The sequence below is a fragment of the Cottoperca gobio genome, chromosome 14 (assembly GCF_900634415.1).
Source record: "Cottoperca gobio chromosome 14, fCotGob3.1, whole genome shotgun sequence".
In the NCBI taxonomy this organism is placed as follows: domain Eukaryota; kingdom Metazoa; phylum Chordata; class Actinopteri; order Perciformes; family Bovichtidae; genus Cottoperca; species Cottoperca gobio.
In genome coordinates, this window is record NC_041368.1 from 9,029,287 (window position 1) to 9,049,940 (window position 20,654).

Consider the following 20,654-nt stretch of genomic DNA (forward strand, 5'->3'; position numbering starts at 1 on the left):
TTTCGCAGTCCAATCTGAAATGTCATCAACTGAAATGAGCCTGTTTGTTATCCTGTCCGACATCATGTCTTACCTCACTGCAGCTGGAGCGCGTCAGAGTTCAAACCTTGTTTTGATCTTCACCCACAATAATGTTTAGTTCTCGAGGCAGTCACAAAATCGTCACTTCGCCCACGCTGCGTTTTGTTTTTGTTTATCGTTGGGGCCTTTCTGTATTAGTGGGCAGCATCCGGTACAGTGGGAAGATTCAGAGTAGATGGAAGAGTTTATGTCATGAGCAGATGAACACCCACGTCATTGTAAGCACACGTCGGACGGGCGTGCGGCATCGCTGAGACATCGGGGCAAGGCATGCGATGTTACGAAATGGGTTCAGTGTAAACATGAAGCCATTCGAATGACTTGAACCTTCAAATATCATCCGAAGGAATGATTAAGGGGAAATACTAATTTGTGATGAATACAAACAGGACACTACAACTAGGTTGTTGCATGCTTGTAATACATGTAAACATCTCCATGTTTTGGCAGATCTTTTGGAATCAAGGCTTTTTCATAACCATTTACGCCTGGAGCACATGTGTTTTGATGTTTTCACTTGATATGTACACCATATTCCGTTACCCTTTTTTCAAATCTTAGCGTATATAGTATTTCAGTTTCAGATGTATTTCTGTGTTTTCTTACATAGCAACAGGAGTTTACTGAGCACAAGTTAATGTCGTAAGAGATGAGAAATGTTAGGTGGTTGAAACATAAAACATACATCAGCTCCTTAACATGTCAGTAATTCATTGCTTTTTGACAAGTGCTATGCAAGGTGTGAGTGATTGGTCTTGTCAAATGCATGTGCTAATGTGTTAGAGAAGAGGCAGCTGCGGAATCTTATCATTATAATAATTGAGAGAAATACATAAAAATGAGAACGACTCTGAAACGTTTCTCAGAACATCATTACGTTTTGCTTGCGGTCTTAATTCACTTTAATCCCGTCGATCCGATGCGATAAGTGGGCGCCCTCAATCCAATCTTTGCAAAAACAACTAAATTATTGAAAAATCCAACCACATCTTACTTTGTCGGATATCCAGTAATCTCACTGTGTTATGTGGGACAGTTAAGCCCTCAGTGTGAATGAGTGAGGATATTGCTATGTGTGTGGAGGGAAGCAGCTGTTACACTTGAAAAGCTGAGTGATGTGAGCAGGAGGTGACATGAGGTTCTGCTGTGTGCAGGGCTTTGTTAACTCTTCCAGGGCCCGGGACAACATTTATCTCAGAGACTTCATTCATTTAATAGCATTATAAAAGCCCCCCCACCCGACACACACACACACACACACACACACACACACACACGTTGGTCTTTCCTCGATGGTGACTGTACAGGATTCTGTTTTAACTTGCACTAACTAAGACGCACGTCAAAGGGGAAAAAGTTATTGCCTCAAAATGAATCATTGTGTGGTAAATGCTTGCTTATACTGAGTAAGCAATAATTAGAAGTTTCTTAAAAGTCGTGTGATCAGATCCAGCACACCGAGAATGGGTCTGTGAGTAAACGATTGTTCCCATACATCAAACAAAATCCCGGCTCCTCCTGTTACTTTGCATTTTTCAGAATTAGACATGAGTGATCCTGTGCGTCATCGCAACCTTTTCAAGTTTTCTTTGAGCGCAAGGGGGAACATGTATTTACCATTCCATTGCTTATAGCTCAGGAGTAGAGTACTATTGTTTGGGTGCCACAGCTGTCTCTCATCCTGAACCTCCCATTACTCCATCATGCTTCTTTCTTTTGTTGGGCAACTGTATTCATCCCATCAACTCTGTTGGGGTGAGTAAGTCCTTTCCTTGGGATGCTCTGTGGGGTACGTCAGCAGCTACAAGCCATTTCCTTTCGAGTGTGTAGGTGTGAACTGTGGATGGACTAGGCCTCACTTTAATCACACTCACAGTGAACTCATCCTTTAGTATACAGAGGGGTCGGCAGCCTAACAAAACGGAACTGCTACATTGCCTGTTTTCAGGACATACAGCGAGTGTGGGTGGTGTATGTGTGTATATGAGTGAAGGAGGGCTGCGGTGCATATACACACACACACACACACACACACACACACACACACACACACACACACAAATGCATACATGCATACAGACTGTGTGCTTTTGGTGAACAGCGGACGGAAAACCTTTAGTCCCAGCAGCTGGCCACTACTGTAGCTGTGAGCTCAAGACCCAAATATGGAGCTGTGCTATATGTCTTCTGTATCTGGTACAAGGTTACAAAGTCCGCCTTTCCTCAGAAATGAGGGCCAGCTGTTGAAGACGAAGGGCAACGAAGAGTTGTGGATGCTTCAGGTTTTGTCCTTTTTAAAGTGATGATTATGAAGAATAATTTTGTGATAATAATTAACTAAGATATTGTTTATATTTTTGGCAATACATGCTTGGAGATTAAGTTTGGGTTTCTGTAGGTAACCGGCCACTTCTTTGTCTTTCCTGCTCACTAAAACTACCAAAACTTTTCTTTTTCAAACCAGATTTTCTTGCTACTCCTAATTTTTTATTCCTGTGTAGACAAACCCAAGTTGTTGGAGGCACCCAATTTATAAGCCTAACATATAACAATGTAATGTATGTGAAGGATTACATTTTCCCAGAAATCCATCTTTAAAACCAGTTATAAAAATATAGTCATTCAACATGTAACCCAGTAATGTAATCAGACTAGCTTCATGAAAATAAATGACTGTCATCTAATCAGTCAGACTAGTCACTTTATGAAGTGTGTACATCCCAAACGATAAATCTTTGTGCCTCAAATATAAAAAAAGATTCCAGATTAAAATGTAAAATGGTGAAACATCATGTGCTGTCAGTCACTGAGCTGCTTCATCTGAGCAACATCTTGCTGGCAGAGCAGAAAAGTGGGTCTTCACAGATTATACCTCCTGGTTTCAAACGTTGCACCTTCAAGTCTACAAATCTGCTTAGACTTGACAGTTTAGACAAGAGATGCCACCAGGTTCAATGGCTCTATAGTTGGATGATACTAGGAAACATGTACCTGAAACATTTACCAAAGTGAATGTTATTTATGCTTGATTTCTGAGCGTCCGTCCCGGCTTGAAGGTTTCATTGAGAGGTTTTCTGCAGAAGTGTCCTCTTGCTCCTCCTCGCCTTGTGCCGCTCATTTGTCACTACAGTGGCCAGATACAGATGCAAAGATGCAAGCACCAGGATGCAGTAAACAATAGTTTCTCAGGTCAGAGTGGGAAAATGAAAGCAACAGGCATCCTCAGACTCAAAGCAGGGAAGCAACAGCAGCGGTAACGCCACGCTGAGCCTGAGCTGCTTCTGAAAGGACAGAGCGGGGAACAGCCCTGTCTGGAACTGTGCCGCCGAAAACACCATATGTCACTTTGTTGCCAACTGCACACATTGTCGTGCTTGCCACGCCAGAGGCCATACCAGCACACGCACCATACCCTTCCCTTCCTTAACGCACTTTGCTTCTCGCAGTGCATGAGCAGCTGTTGTGCAATCACCCACTGAGCTGCTCTTTGATTTCACTTCAGTGCTGAGACGATTGAGGCAGGCAAGACCAGGCATATCAGCTATGTGACTGAAAAATGGTAATAGGAGACAAGAATATAAAAGAAGACACACTGGTTGTGGCAGTGGCAGTTTTGCAGAAGAGTGGGTGGTAGATTAATGTTCCTGGCAGGCTCCATTTTGTTCATTTCTAAACATTCCTGTTTCATACTGAAGGTGTTTGAATTGTTGATAATTTTCTATTGAACAAAAGCTTTAAGTGCACTCTCATTCATAATGGATTCTTTCGTGCGTCCTACCTACAGTAAATAGTCATTTAATTCCTCTTTGGGTATTTGACATGAAATCTCTGTACAAAATGCTTAAAGACACATTTGTGGGATATTGCTATTGATTGGGTGTGCCTACAGTATACAGTAAGTGTGGAAGTAGGTGCGTGCTTGTGTTTTGTTGGCTTTGGCAAGCTCAAATATTTTCCAACTTGGGATCCCGACATTACTCCCCTATCCATCTTTTTTTCTTCCCCCCTTTCTTTTCATTTGTTTCAGTTTTTTCTTTCATTGCTGCTACATTTGTCTGGACTTGAGCTCCTGTCAAAATATGATGTGCTTCTATATTTGAAAATGGAAACATGAATTGTTTGCCATTTCTTAAGCAAATAAAATAATCTAATCAATCTTTCTTAAATAGAAAAGCAAATCTTTACATGCAGCAGATCTTCCTTGTAGAACATGCAATGTCTTCGGACGAGATCCGGACATTTATCTTGCTTTGTTATTGGTATAATTAGTCTCCGGCTCCACTTTCTATACAACTATAATACCACCTACACTACAAATGGATAAAAACTGCGGGCTCTGTAATGAATGCATCATCTTAACCCTCAATGCACATCCTCTTTCACCACATCAGATAAAAGATCTTGGTCCAAGCTGTAACAGGAGACATGTCAGACATTCCCTGCCAAGAGTCAGGAGGTAGGTGGGAGGGGGGGGGGGGGAGGGGGGGAGACGGGTGCTCCAAGCTTTTTTCTGCTACATAAAACTGACTTGTGGAAAAGCATGTCTGGGTGGCAGAGCTATTACAGATACCATCCTCTTTATGTGACTTCTGAAGGGTCTGTATTTAACACATTTATCACTTTCCCATCTGACCGATTTTTATTGCCTTTAGGCCAGGAGTTTAATTTTTCTCCTTGTTTGAATCGTGAGGATTTACATTATCCGATAAAAGAAAGAGTTAAAGGCCCCGTGTGGAATTGCAGTGCGGGGCCACATGTGTACACACTACTGCCCAAATAGCACTTTATTTAGTTTGTATTTTCTTTTCAATTTCAAGTATATGTGTGACTGAAAGAGAATCTAAGGGCCATTAAAAGTTAGGTTGTATTTGTTTTAAAATTAAACATTTACATGACTGACACGTTCAAGATTTTAATGTTAGATATGAATTTGAGTTTTTGGACTTTCGTGTCCCTTTTATCTCCCTTGCTAAACTGCAGAAATATAGCACTGGCAGAAACGCACCCGGTTGCACACTGTTCTCGCTCACTGACAAACTCCCAAATAGGCTCCATCATTTAAAATATGTACCCTGATAACATTGCTTTTAAGAGTGAAAACACAAAGCCCTAACATAGTCCAGATGGAACCGATCCACCGCTGGTTGAATAACTGCCTTGGCTTTCTTCCTGTGCAGAATCAGGTTCTGTCTCATGTTTTGCGATGGGCTTTCTGTTCAATTGCAGTGCAGAAGTGAAAAAGATTAGGCCAAGCTGCGGTAAATTATCAACATTTGTCATAAATTAGGGGGACATGTGTATAACTCTGCACCATAGACAGGCCAATTGAAAATGTATTTCATTACAGAACTCAGCGTTTGGGGCTGGGTTGTGAGGTGCAGCGTGGGGCTAGGATTCAGTGTAAGCGCTTTTCTGTTTGGTGCATATACACGGGGTGCCTCAAGAGGAAAATAAACTATGCAATAGGGACCTCTTTTTTCATTTTTACGATTTTCCTAGAATCCTTTGGAGAGCGTGGAAAGACAGGCATGTTTATGAAGGTTTCCAGATGGTCCCGCCTGCACCCCCAGCTTTTCTTTTCAGTTCTTGGGCCATGAAGGATTAATCAAAGTCAGTGGCCAGGGCTGATGGCTAAACACTGTGGCTCTCACTAACCTAGAGGAAACCCCTCTTCAACTCCAACTCAGATTCAGCCCCTGGGCTACATTGCTGAGGAAAGTTGAAACCCGAGGTTAAAAAACCAAAGCAAATTTAACTAAACCCTGGCCACATAAGTGCAGATAAAGGTATTCTGTTTAGCTGAGCAGCTGATCTCCTCTATGGGTTAAAGGAATGTATCTCCGACATCCAGGCAGGAAAGCAGAGCCAGCCTTGATGAATACACCTGAACTCTGATCCCCTTTGTTAGGTGGGGATTATGCTGCATGATATTTATGGATTCTCTGTTACATGTAAAGATTTTAATGGAGTTTGATGTCATTCTGGCCATGACACGAATCCGCTCGCTGTGATTGAACGCATTCGCACTGTAATGCAAGACGAGTACAAAACATCCAGATTGCTATGATCAGTCAAAGGTCTCTCTTTTATCAACCATTTTTAGCCTCACCATTACCGTCTTGCCTCTTGGGGATAGATGCAGATAAAAGCGCCGTCTCTTGAAAGAGGATGACGGCCAATAAAAAACATAAAAAAGAGAGTTAGAACAAAACCGTTAATTTCAAAATAAGATTTGCAAAGCTATTTTTGTTAATAGCGCTGCACACCCTTAATTATCACTTCAAATCCTTTATAGAGCAAACAATCCTGCAGTTGACAGGACTTACTGGAGCCGGTCGAGCAGAGAAGCGCTCGAGAGAAACAATATGTGTCTGGATAAAATAAGTAGTTTGAATCACAGAGTGGCTATTGGGAGGTTTGAGAAACCAATACTGATGCATGACAGTGCAATGTACTCTCTTTATTAGACACATGCAAGAATCGCTGCCTCTCTAACCCGGCTGAACAGCTGCTCTACATGTGAAATGATGAATATGCGCAGCATTCGCTACACATGTTATTATAGCAACTGTCTATAGACATCGCTGTGGTCTGTTCACAGCAGCCTCACTATATGATTACAAAGGAGTCCACCTCAGATTCAACACTGTTCACATATAATAACTTGCTTTGGATAAAGCGGCACAAAAGACACTGAGCACATCCAGTCAAACACAGAGTAAGAAAAGACATAAACTGTAGGGTTTTTTTTAGAGGTCACAGACTGTGGTCATGTACGTATGTAACCCAGGTTCCAGAGTTTGTAGTCAAAACAACGCAATATGTTGAAAACACAAGGCCAGCTATTGTTCTTGATAAAAGTTGTTTAAACACAGTGCCTAAGCCTAAAATTGCAGATATGTTGTATTTGGTTGGAGACAGTTTCATATATAGAGGAAATGTATTCCCTTGCCAAAAGTTATTTTCTAAGCCGATTACAAGCACACTAGTACAATAATTTAAATATCATTTTGTATCCACATCTTACGCTTCTACACGAGATGCTGCTCTGTTGTTTGTATGTGTAACTCTAATCATGTCAATACATTTTCAGGCCTTGTTATTAGTTTTAACCTCGAGTAAACATGTGGTGCAGCCTGAGTAAACATTGTATTGGCTGAACCAGATCACCTCAGAAAACCCTGTTTCGTATCGCTCCTTGTATGGATTTTCCAATAAGTGAGAAACTACTACCGGCGACATCTGTGGTGGTTCTGTCCCTCTTCAATGTTCTGGTATGTTCTGGAACAAAAAAGAAATCATATATATCTAATGATGAAAAGGACAGCTAACTAATTGGTTGCTGCTACATGTCATGGAAATACATTCATATGTTTGCTGGCACATTAGTTAGCACTTAGTTACGTTACTCTTGACCTATGGGTTGTAAACAACAACAGATACAGTGGCTAGTTACAGTATTTATTATGAAGACGTGGGCACTGTGACGGACTCCCGTACAGAACGTCCGTGGAATCTCAGGGTGATCAACATTTTACTGCTGCTCAGCAGGTTTTCACATACTATTGTCAAGCTTTACAAGCTCAGTATAAAACCTGAATTGGGTGCACATGTGATTTATCGATGCCCGGTGTATCAGTTTATATGCACTTCCCTCGCTTTGGCCTCCAGCTGTTTGAATCAAAGCGGCCATACTTTAAACGTGTCTACTTGTTGATAGTTCCTGGTGCCTTCAAGTTTTCAGTGTGTGTCCAATATGTACAACAGGTTTTTCTTATGGAGGATGTTCACATGGGCCAGAGTCTAGCCACAAATAGGATAAATATCATCAGTGTATCAGTTTTTAGATATTTTATTGAATTGGGTTTACAGACGTAACTTTTCCTCACTCTGTGTTACAACAGCAGGTCTGTTATGGGGAAGTAGTTGGAGGACACAAAGGAAAGAAGGGAGGAGAAAAGGCAGAGAAAAGGAGGATAGAAGAAGAAAATTGGGACACTGACTCGGCAATGTCGTAGATTTGACGGCTGCGGGCAAAATAAAAATTCTCAAATGAATTGTTTTAGTTTTTTATTGGGTTACATGTCACTGAAAACTAGTTGCAGCAGTTAGTTACATTTTTGTGGGGAAAGAATCTTTAAAATAATTTGACGTAAGCGGATTTATATATTCATTTATATATGTCATTTATCTGAGGTTTGTATCAGGAGTACATTACAGGTCGAGGAGAACCTGAGAGCTCTTCACCAGTTAGACTTTTAAGCCCTCATGCAACTCATTCATTGTTCATTTCTTGATCCTATATTGAAGTCATCATCCAAATAAGGATTTAAGTCTTTCTTTACAGCGATGGAGAGGAATGTGCTTCATTTACGGAATTAAATTGAGAAACTATCACCACAAATGCATTTCAAAATGTCTTATTAGCTGCAGCAATGCTGACAATGTCAAAGTCTTCCTCTGGAGTTTTCAGAAAGCCTAAAGGTTAAAAACATAATAATAAAATAAATAACGTTAATATCTCTTAATGAAAGTATGGTACCTTGATGGGGTTCTGCAACCTTTGAATCCCAAATGTCATGCTAATCTGGCCAACGGACTGCAGTTGGTGACTTCCTGAATATTCAATGAACCACAGAGACGTTAATATAGAGATCAATGCCCATGGAGCTGTCGTGTAAAAAGTATTTGTGACCTTAAAATAAACACAAGTAGGTTGTAGTCGATTAGAATATATTATGAGTTCAAAGAGCACCAAGTGCCAGATTATAGAAATTACTTTTGACTGAAAACTATGAGTATGAGATAAGAATATAGAAACATAGCACAGTGAAGCATATTTGGTATGACCAGTTGCCAAATAAATGTGTCCAGGGTTCAAATATCAGCCTTCATCCTTTCTGTGTGAAGTTTACATGTTCTCCACCTCCCTGTGTGGGTTTTCTCCGGGTCGTCTGTTTTCCACCCACAGTCCACCCACCCACATGTAAACCAGGTGGACTGGAGATTATGTGTGAGCAGCATGCTTGTCTATGTGTTAGCCCGCCCTCGCAGAGGACCGATGATCAGTCCAGGACGTTCCCCTCCCTTCCAACAGTGCATTCTGGGATGGGCTGCTGCTCCAGATAAAGAACCACTCGGCTTGTTTTGCCACCTTTTGTGTTGTGTGTTCTACAGTTGAAGACTGCACAAGGCTTCTATTTTGAGCGTAGGAGGTTTTTAACAATGTTTTGAGGTTCCTTCCTCCCGACAGCTTTGTCTGATCTTTTTTTACGAGGCGTTTTACACGCCAGCACTCCCAGTGAGAGGTCAGGTGTGACGATGAGGTGGTTCTGATTAACTGGTAGACCTGGAAAGGTTTTTAGAAACGTTTTGAGGTGACAGTGGATGAGTGCTGTGTTATGTTGGAACCATTAAATAATCTTTAGGGAACTTTGGCAGAGCAATAACATGGCGGCGTACGACTTAAGTGCACAAATTATACCTTTTTAACTCCAATAATGGAAGTTCATTTTTAATTCATAATCCAGATCAGCATGCCTCGTCAGATTAAACTAACTATTTATTTTTGACTTAGTTAGTTGTTTGGATGGGTGTTTTGTAATAGGAAACCTGTATGTCTTTCAGAACATGAGAACCTAAATTCATGCCAACAGTAACACAGAGAAGAACGTAGACATCATATTTCAGAAATATAGGATATTAAAAATACCACAACATTTCAAATGTTATTAATAATATTGTGTTTGCATAGTGCTGACTGATTTGTGTTCTTTAGACTCATACTGGCAAGTGAAGCGCAGATTGATGTCATCTGTTTTCTTTGGTATGCTAACCAGCATTGGGACCTGTTTTGGCTAAACCAGAAGTGTGCTTTTTAACAAGTCAGAGCGCACTTCTCCAACCACATCAGAGAGTCGAGCCGACTTCGTCGGCTCTGTTGCAAAATGGGAATTGTGAAATTTTGTCCCAGTGGCAAACAGCCTACTTTATGTCAGAGCCAGTGGCCCAGCTGAGCAAGATCCGAGAGCAATTTCTTGTCACAACATTCTGCATGACACAAGTATTCAGGCTGCTCAAGCTAATGCAGTTGTTAATGTCTTCCAATCGGAAAACGTCTGTATTTCTGTACCAACAAACTGTCACATTCTGTTAAGGTGCTAAGAGCGCCTGACAGCAGGTAACACAGTTACAATCACGTGTCAGCATCTGACACTCCTCTCTCCTCAAGCCCAATCCTGCCACTGCGCACATCTCTCAGCACTCCCCTTCCTTCAGACGTCCCTGCTTTCGTCCCGATAAGCAGACTTCATCCCAAACATATTATATCTATTCAATCGGGCGGATTAAGTGCAGATACATGACATTTTTGGCCATTCCAAGGACCTGAGTCAACGTGTAAACAACTCCTACGCCATGTCAGGGAAATATTTATCTTTGCTCATAGAACTTCTTGAGATTGTGTCAACATTGCTTAGAGGCACAATTACATTTGTGGATGGGAAACTAAGAGTTCTACTGGAAATCAAGTGTATAATATGAGTAAAGCTGAGAAGACTTGTAGAGATGCAAGACTATCATACTGATAAAAATAACAACCAAGTTCTTATTAAATGAAAATGATGTGCCTGATCATGTATCATAATGCCAACCTTATTGTATTTCCATGTCATGATCAAGAGAGTAAAATGGAAACAAGGAATGTAATGTGTTTTTTTTTTCTTCTCCTTTTTTCTCAGTAACCACAACGCCACCTCCGGGCTCAGGCCACGCCAGAAGATGCAACGACACAGAGAAGGCATACTGTGTGAATGGCGGCGACTGTTACTTCATACATGGTATTAATCAGCTCTCCTGCAAGTGAGTTAACTCCTTTTTTATATTCACTTCCAAAATGTAATTTTTCATCGTCCACCTTTTCTTCCTCTGTCGACTCATCTTAATGAAAACTCCTTTTATGACTTTGAGTAATATTCCTAACAACACATTTTTTTTATCTTGCTGTTTATTTTCCCGATAGCACTTGATTTCCGTTCTTCTTTCTTTTCAGCAGCAGCAGCAACACATCACAGGAAAATGCTGCCAGTCTGCCTAACTACCCACCTGTTGTGTATTTTAACAGTGATAATGGAGTGAGGCGGTGGTGTGCTCATCCTTTTAAGTCTTGTTTAGTGTACAGGAGAGCTGCACATTAAAAGCCTTTTCAAAATGTCATGAGTCACTGGTTTAGTAGTGAACAAATATTTATGCCTGTTAGAGGCCCCCAGTGAGGTAAATAGAATCATTGCTTACATTTGAGGTCCTTGGCAGAAGGGATCAAGACCCATGTGTAAAGTGCGCAGGAGGAACCATGTAAAAGGGTTGACATTATCACAGAAACAACCTTTTACTTTGAGATTTACATTTTAGTTTGTATTAGACACGAGGTCAAGAAACTTTGTTTGTGCACAATGTTGAAGAAGAGTTATCATTTCAAATAAACAGTTTTCTTTCTTGTTTTTTCTGTTTTCAGGACACTGACTCTGTGTAGAGATGCAATGATTAGTCGTTGATTCACAACTATTTTGATAATCATTTAAGTATTTCTTTTCAACAAAACAATCATTCCCTGGTTCCAGCTGCTCAAATGTGAATATTGGCTGGTTTCCTTAGTCTTATATTATATTAGACTGAATATCTTTTAGTTTTTGGACAACGTTGAATATGAAATGGTAAACTTTTTACTCACAAAAAGATATCAATTATTCAAGTAAAAAAAAAAAGTCAGATGAATCAATAATGAAAATAAAACCGAACAGTTAAATCACAAAATATGCACATTATCTCTCGGCATGGTTGTCAAATATTATGTCGTGTGTCTGTTCGACCATATGTCATCATAGCATAAGTCCTCTGGCTGGTTCCATATAGAGCTGAAACATTGGCCAGCCTTCTGTACCCAGTTGGCCCTAGGAAGAATGCTCAACAAGCAATGAGGACATGGCTGCAACAGCCGTTCAATACGCTGTGTACAGATTGGAGGCAGCAATAACTCAATTGCTGTAGCTAATTCACTCACGGCCGGGGCATGGGTCCAGAAAAGTTGGATAATGCAGTGAAGGCCTGCAGGGATTTGTTGCCCCACCGCCATCTCATTCAATATAGGCCAGGCTTCAGTGGGTATTACTCACTGGCTAAACAAGTCCTGCAGACAGCTAGCCCTGCTTTAATGGCCTGTTCCTTCACTTTGAAGTATAAACTTTGTTTTGGGGAGACGTAAGGTTAATAAATGGCCAAAAGTAAGTAACTCACTGACATAAACATATTATTTCTGATGTTTTCCTTCACATGAATTAATAGTAAAAAAAAAAAAAAAGAAGAAGGAATCAGGCCAACTTTGAACATGTCAATCATTAATAAACACACTCATTTATTTTAGTCTTTTAACATGTAGTTGGATGTTTTAAAAATAAAAATCTATTTCATCATATATCTAACATATAATCTACATGGGTCTATATGGTGTGACATTAGTGAAGGGGGTCATTTTTGTATTTCATTTCAAAGTTTAATCAATTGTCTTGATCAATTGATTAATAGTTTTAGTCTATAAAATAAGTGAAAACCAACAGTCCAAAGCCAGAAGATATTCAGCTCACGAGGATGTAAAACAGAGAAAATCAGTCAATTTCACACGGGAGAAGCTGGAACTAAAGAACTGTTGAAGATTATCAAACTAGTTACCGATTAATTTTCTGTCAAACGACTAATCAATTGAGCGCCTAATGATTTCAGCTCTGTAAACATGTATAAAAGTGCATTATTCGTCTTCACTGTAAGGAAATTATTTCTTGAGTAAAGCGGAGGTTCACTGGGAACCTTTAACAAATGACCTCTCTGTGGGACTTGACAGAGGAATGGGTTATGTAAGTCTAATGTACATGTATATACAGTATGTATAACATAAGTACAGGTCGTCATGCTTCATGTCTCCTAACACATGGTAAAACTTTTACATTCTAAATGTTTATTTCTGATCAAAGAATAATAAATAATGACAGTGATTTATTTTATACTAAAGTCAAAAGAGTGGTAATAGAGTTTGCAGCTGCACTACCGTGGACATTTGCACGCTCATCTGATTTTTAAATTACGCAGTGACAGTTTATTTCTTTCATCTTTCAGCCAAGTTTCCTTGGTCTAGGTGGTGCTATCCCCCCGTTAAACACCATCACTCAGGATGAGTAATTTAATGCTGAATGTTATTGTGCTCCTGGGAGGCGTTGTGTGAAACCAGTAAATCAAGAGCAATGACCTTTGTTGGACTGGTGGTGGTCTAGTTGTGACTGTGAGTGGAATGTCGGTGCCCCTAAAAGACTAACTGCTCATCCTAATGGGGTTATAATGAGGAAATATGGTTTGGCTCCACACACTTGATGGTGATGATACAGTAGTCTGTCTGCAGTTACACAAATATGAAGCTACATGCCAAAAAAGCTTTTTTTTCAATCTGATTCATGTGTCATCCAGATGTAAAGAGAGTTGTCCCGTCATGTTTTCTCATTGAGACAATTACCATATTCAAATTCTTCTTCTTTTAGGACTGGAAATTCAGGATCGTCTTTCGTCCTGATTTGACTAATTGACCTCCCTGTCGTATGTTATCAGTTATAAAACATCACATTTGGAAGTTATAAACACACACTCAGCAGGCGCCAAGACAAGAAACTACATTACCCCATTTTTCGTCTTCCTAGGATGTATTGATTCGCCTACAAAGCGAGCGGTTTATCCCCAGATACATTCCACTTTTCTGTTGATATACTCATGAAAGTCGTTCTTTTCAAGAAGAAGAGCCCCTGAAGCCTTTATATTACCTTTTTATATCATCATCATTTCAAACCTGTTTTTGTAAACATGCTATGCTATAGGTATAAGCGTCTTTGAGTTATTAGAAAAGTGCTATACAAGTATAATGTATTATTATTATTTATTATTTTTAATTATTATATATAATTTCATTTTATTTTATTAATATATATTGTAGTATAATAATAATAAAAATAAAAATAATAAAATAATAATAATAATAATAATAATAATAATAACAATAATAATAATAATAATAATAATAATAATAATAATAATAATAATAATAATAATAATAATAATAATAATAATATAGTAGTAGTAGTAGTAGTAGTAGTAGTAGCAGCAATTCTTTTTTTCATTTATTCTTAATGGGAATATGATCAGGTGTCCACAGTCAGCCCTAATGTCGGGTCCCCTTTTAAAGTGACATTTCCTGTGTTTTCACTTTTTGTTTGCTTTATCCATATGGCTTCACTGTGACATTTAACAATATGTCTGAAAGGATTTAGACCCATAATATTTACAGTGCACCTCACGTCCTGTGTTTTCCTTTTCATAACACTTGTCTGCTCCTTCCCAGATGTCCGGATGGATACTTCGGCCCACGGTGCTTACAGACTGAGCCGCTGCGGTTGTACATGCCCAATCCTTTAAAAAGTATGTCTACTTGATATGAGCAGCTGAGAACAGAGACACAGTTGTCACTGGATTACCTCTCTGGACTCCTGCTGCCCCCTCCACCCCCCAGTTCTCTTCTTCTTTCTCCTCCTCTTTCTCTTCCTCAGGTCAACACGCAATGAGCTGCGCACTACACCATGCACACGGTGGTGTCATCCATGGGAGCACTCTGCTTCTGCTGTCTGTAGTTTTGCTGTTGTTCTAATTCTCTCTCTCTCTCTCTCCTCCCTCCCTCCCTCTCTCCCTTTTCACTCTTTTCTTACGCATACTCTCCTTTTCACTCCATCCCTCGCCCTCTCTCTCTCTCGCCTCTCTCTCTCTCTCTCTCTCTCTCTCTCTCTCTCTCTCTCTCTCTCTCTCTCTCTCTTTCTCACTCACCCACCACCTATCTCCTCCCTCTCTTCTTGTGGCTTTGTTTCTTTCCATCAGGTGTCCAAATGACTTTAATGGTGATCGCTGTCAAACCTACGTTATGGCCAGTTTCTACCGTATGTCAATTTCCTCTTCTGTCACTCTGTCAGACTGTCCTCGTGTCATGCGTGCATGCTGGGTGTAGAGAGATTGCATTAATTTCCTGTTATTATTACCTAATAGTTGTGTATGTGCCTCCTCCGATGACTCATTCACAAGCTGGCATAGTTTAGTAGAGTCTGTTATTGTGTTTGGTCTGCATGTGATATTGTGTGCCCTTTAACTCGCAGTGTGTTGCATGCGCGCTCTCAGAATACTAGCCGATAGTACGTTTGATAGCAACAAGTAGGCGGCTGAACTTAGATGCTTTGTGGAAGTTGATTTGCACAAAGTCAGCTGCATGTAACAACACAGTCTAATGGCAAAACAATTACTAAAACCGTACCTTGATCTCACTCACTAATGATGCTTGTTTGTACAATCAGCTGCAAACACAAGCATGTATGATCGTACGAGAGCTGATAGATAGGGAGACAATTAGCATTAACTAATAGGCATGACAAATGATTGCATCTGTTTGGTGCACTGGCATTAACTAAAGAAACCAATGCAAAGTTTGTTAAGGGCAAACAAGCTACGTCATGTAGGATGTGGAATTGTTACACTTTTTAATATGTACACCTATAAGTATGTAGGTCAAACAATTCCACTCATGTTATTCTTGACTAATTAGATTTTCATCTTGAACGTAATTGGGGATTTGTCAAAGGTCCAATCATTTACAGCAAATATTGTGAATGTTCTCGCTCCGTAGGTCACGGTTGCTTTAAGTAGAGTATACATGCACATACAGGTATATGGACTTTTCTTTTTCACTTTCAAATCGGTCGCATAACTTGCTTAAGACCTTAGTTACAGCCAAGCTTTAGTCAACATTGTTAAATCCACACCAGAACATTCAGATAGTTGCGTTTGTTGCTAACATTGCTTCAGAAGTATAGTGACAAAATGGTGCTCTCACAGCGGACGTCCTCTGCATAGAGTTCATGCGCTTCACTAAAGTGCCGCGCCAAACAACTTTGCCTGGGGTTAGAGAAGCCCACCCTGCACCATTCCAGAGAGAACTACGGCTTGATAGATCTTGCCCTTAAGGTTTTTCATTTCATTTCAAACCATCCACTAGTACGTGTTGGTTGATTGCTTTTAAAGTATCTGAAGTGACTTGCCATGAATGAAACATAAACAACTGAGATTTCATGTACATGTAGCTAAGACAACACATACAAGGTTTAAGATAGTGCATGTATACTACAGTATAGAACTCAATAGAACATCTGTTATTCATGTCAGACAATAGCAAAGATTCTCCTGGTATCTTACTGCATATTTGTCAGCGTCATGTCTTTGCAAGCCCATGTGGTTGCAATTTAATGTAACATAACAGTTAAATAACTAACTGCATCTGCTTTTGGAGTTGCCTGATGTTTTGTACAGAGTCTCATCCCTGCAGTTTGCCTTGTAGAGCATACACATAGTGTTTGTTGTATATTGGCTCAGAGTAGAATGGAAAAAAAACCCTTCTTAACTACAAGTAATTTCATCTCACATTAAGTTAAAATGCACTGTGCTGAAATTACTTGTTTTTTTGGCAGAGTAGACAGTGTTGTGTGGGAGCTCTTTTTCCCTGACTGCATTCTGTCTCACTTCGGTGCAGCTGCATCAAGGACAGCATTAGTTTCCAGTTCTCATCCAGGCTCATGAACACAAACCAGGCTTTGGTTATTTGGTTTACATGTGAACATGTTCAATAAATGTAGGAATATTTATTTTAAAGAAGAAGAGTAAAAAACAATCAGATTGAATGTTCTCTGTCCATGATGAAACTTTCATCTATCAAGAACTTGCATGTACTTTTATATTTTCAAATTGAATTAACTGCTGTAATTTCAAATAAAGATTAAGCCTTCTCATTTCTACATATAACTATTGACCTTCTGGGTTCAATACTGCAGTTCCACAGTAACAAACAGGGTCATGAAAGCTACATTCAGACCTGATGGATGTGCTGGATGTAGACTATAAAGTGAGCTTTGGTTTTTTGGAAAACTAGCAATCGTTAAAGGCCTCTCGCATATTTCACATTTCCTAGTCTCAATTAAGGAGAATAAATCACATGTTCTCTCAAAGAGCACACACACACATACATCCATTCCATACTTAAAGAACCGCCTCCTGGAGGGGCGCCTCCCATCCCCAGGAGATACCAAAGAGAAGGAGGATGGCTTCTGCTCCTCAGCTATAAGGGCTTGGCTTTACAAGAGCATGTTGTCATAAGAACAGCTGGGACTTGCTTCAACCCAAGTAAAGCAAGAAAGCTGCCAGAGATATGGACTCAGCTCGTTGGTGCAGCCTCCCCATGGCCTCGCTCTGCCATATGATATAAAGTCCGGCTATAATTCTTCCTATTCAGGGTGATTATTCCGATACTGCACAGATACACTCCTTTTAACTTGCCTGTTCATGTGATGGGTGTGTTCAGGAACTGACACTGTAGCGTTTTTAGAAAGCAGAAAACTGAAAGCACAGGTAGTCTCAGCAGATGACGCATAGTTTCCCCAGACGGCAATAATGAGAGTGACTCTGCGCCTAATATTTCCTTTTCCCATTAGGAGATTTTGTTTGGTTATGTGATCAAATAGAACTCTCTGCAAAGCTTAAAACCTTAAAAAGAAAATCCCTTCCAAAGGTTAATCAAACTGTGTTTCGACATACGGTAGAAAGAAACTGCACACAAGAGGAACATCCAGAGCCAAAGCCTTGTAGTCAAAAAAATGAAGAATTAAAATGGTAGTTTTGTGTAGTGTTGTTTGACGTGTGTGTGTTGCATGCTGTTTGTTCTCGTCTTTGACGTTACTGACCGTGTCATGCTGACAATTACTGACAAGTGTTTGTCTCAGTTGCCTTAATGCCTATTTTTGTTTGCTCCACTATGTGTTAGAAGGTGCCACTCTCTTAACCTGGTCTTTTGTTTCTTTTTGTTTCTCTTCCAACTGTCAACCCTCTGCAATGGCAGAGCATCTTGGGATTGAATTTATGGGTATGGAAAAATCCATTTTGACTCTCAGCGTTAGCATAGCTACTAAATAGATGTCCTTCGTTTTGACTTGCTCCGTTCCGTCTGTGGTGTGCACTGTTATCATACCGTCCCTCGATTAACCAATCAATCTCTCGATCGTACCATAACTCATGTAATGACAAACATAAATCATCATTAACATGGATGTAATCACCTGCACCTCTCATTCATGTGCAATGGAAAAATAGAACCATTAACTGAGTTCCCCTCCCACTCACAGTAGCATATTTTCCTTTTTTGGACTGATTTTTGGTTTCTCATTCCATCTGTAACAAGCATGGTGTATCATGTTTGTAGCTACCAGATGTTTCTCCTCAATCTTTACCTCCATCTATCCAATCCTTTTAGTCTCATTCCTCTAGTGTCTGTCTTTTTCCTTTGATATGCCATCCCTTTCCTTTTATTTATGTGTGATCTTGTCCATGTTTCTTGCATCACCCGTCGTTAGCATAGAAATGTAACTTCGAAGTATGAAATATAATACCTGTTTGAATTATCCTTTAAGGAGTAGATGCTGTGATGTGAGCATGCAATGCTAAATTTAGAATCTACAGTCATGATTTTTCTTCTATCTGCCACTTTTTCCATCCTCCTTCATTGTTAGCTCTAGTTTTTTGCTTCCTTTTCCAGAAAAGTGCTTCAGTGGTTGAGAGTTGTAGAATGAACACTAAAGGTGTCTTTTCACAGATCACGTAATGATACATTTAAGGACTGGACCACGAGGACAGTGTGTTGTTACTGTCAGTTATGATGTATTTACTGTGTCAGAAGCTTGACACAAACTGTTATGCCGATGTAAAATGGTTGCTTCAGATGGAAGGAGTCGTACAAATTCAATGCATTTGTGTTACATTATTTATCAGGGACCACACTACCTCTTTGCTCCATCGTTTCCTCTAGGGATACAAAGAGCCTACTTCAACCTCACACAAGCTCTTCTCTGGAAAAGCATCATTCTAGATTCATCCCAGTTTCATATTTAATGATATGTCATTTCAAAATTCACTTTTTTCATAAATTACCGTAGAATAAGATCTCATAAGTGTGCTTACTGAATGCCTGAGCAGATGAAGACTTCTATAAGTGAATGCAGCTGTTGTTTAATATCATGTCAAAACATTTCCAAATCACATGTGCATTGGTGCTATACTGCATAGTTTGCAGGTTCTACTGGCCATCCATTAAGGGCCCGAACCATTATTGTATCATATACAATTTGAAATTACTTCGATTTTTAGAGGATACAGCTGCTTATTAGATCAGTCTAACTCTCACTGAGCCCCTGCCCCCTCCCACGCCGCCTTTCTGCAGCGCAGGCGGCAACAGCATCTGTTGTATTTGTGATTATGTGCAAGGAAAGGTTCGACTGTGAAGTGAGTTGTCAGGGAAGGGAAGATGAAGCTTCATACTGCTCAGGATTTAGTCCAAAAAAGAACAAAAACTAAAGAAATGTAGATCTGTGGGAACCGACACCTTCAAGACACTAATTGTTTTTTCTCCTGTTTCTCTCACTGTGTGCATGTGGTGTGTGTGTGTGTGGGTACGTTTGTGTATTTGTGGGTGTGATGTTGACAGAGGCAGAGGAACTCTACCAGAAAAGAGTCCTGACAATCACGGGTATTTGTGTGGCTCTGTTGGTGGTGGGCATCGTGTGTGTGGTTGCCTACTGTAAAACCAAGTAAGTCCTGCTGATAAATGGATCAGCTCATTTCGCTTTTCCTTTCACATTTCTATCACCACCTGCATTTTATTTAAAAAAAATATCTGTATACTCAAGTTGCTGCCGTACTGTTTGCAATTCCTGTAATATTCAACATAGGAATAATCGACCACTGTGTTTACAGTTTTGAAATGTAGTCTTTTTGTATTGTTTGTGGGTAAAATAGTTCATATATTTGTTACAATAAGTAAAAAAACCAAAAACATAATGTTAAATCATTACTTGAAGCATCTTAACAAAAAAAAAGAGAAATTGACCGAGATTTGCTCAACAGGAAACAAAGAAAGAAGATGCACAATCATCTGCGACAAAATATGTGTCCAGAACATCCCAATCGTAACCTTGCTAACGGACCCAATCACCCCGGCCCAGGCCCAGAGGAAATCCCTATGGTAGATGTGAGTTTCTGAAAGGATTCCTAACGTTATTAAAGTAAACGCACACAGATGTACACCAAATGGTTTTATGCTTAGTTATATAATCAAAGCTTGTCTTTTTTCCCCCATATTTTTCCATCTGCCAAATCCATTTTTTCCCGACACAGTACATATCAAAGAATGTCCCTGCAACTGAACGAGTCATACGTCCTGCAACAGAGGGATCGTTCCCTGCCAGCCATGCCTCTTCCAGATCTCACAACTCTTCCACACGAGCCCACTCATCAACTCACAGGTGAGCATGCATCCTGCGCTTGTGTTTAATTTGGTTAATTGGTCAAATGCCCTGCCTCCGGAAACAGGTGAAACACACTTTTCTTTTTTTAAGAAAGGATAGAAA

General features: G+C 39.9%; 1 protein-coding gene across 3 annotated transcripts in view; it reads left to right on the forward strand.

Annotated features, from left to right (window-relative positions):
• The window catches only part of nrg2a (neuregulin 2a), a 69,495-nt gene that overhangs the window by 41,212 nt on the left and 7,629 nt on the right, over positions 1–20,654 (forward strand). For 2 of the 3 annotated variants that reach the window (XM_029448201.1, XM_029448200.1), the window contains exons 4-9: positions 10,821–10,941; positions 15,040–15,098; positions 18,095–18,118; positions 19,733–19,835; positions 20,152–20,275; positions 20,422–20,549. In XM_029448201.1, coding sequence (XP_029304061.1) covers positions 10,821–10,941; positions 15,040–15,098; positions 18,095–18,118; positions 19,733–19,835; positions 20,152–20,275; positions 20,422–20,549 — 559 coding nt within the window. Of the gene's footprint in view, positions 1–10,820; positions 10,942–14,512; positions 14,590–15,039; positions 15,099–18,094; positions 18,119–19,732; positions 19,836–20,151; positions 20,276–20,421; positions 20,550–20,654 lie in introns of all 3 variants that reach the window. The other variant, XM_029448202.1, reaches the window with a different exon arrangement.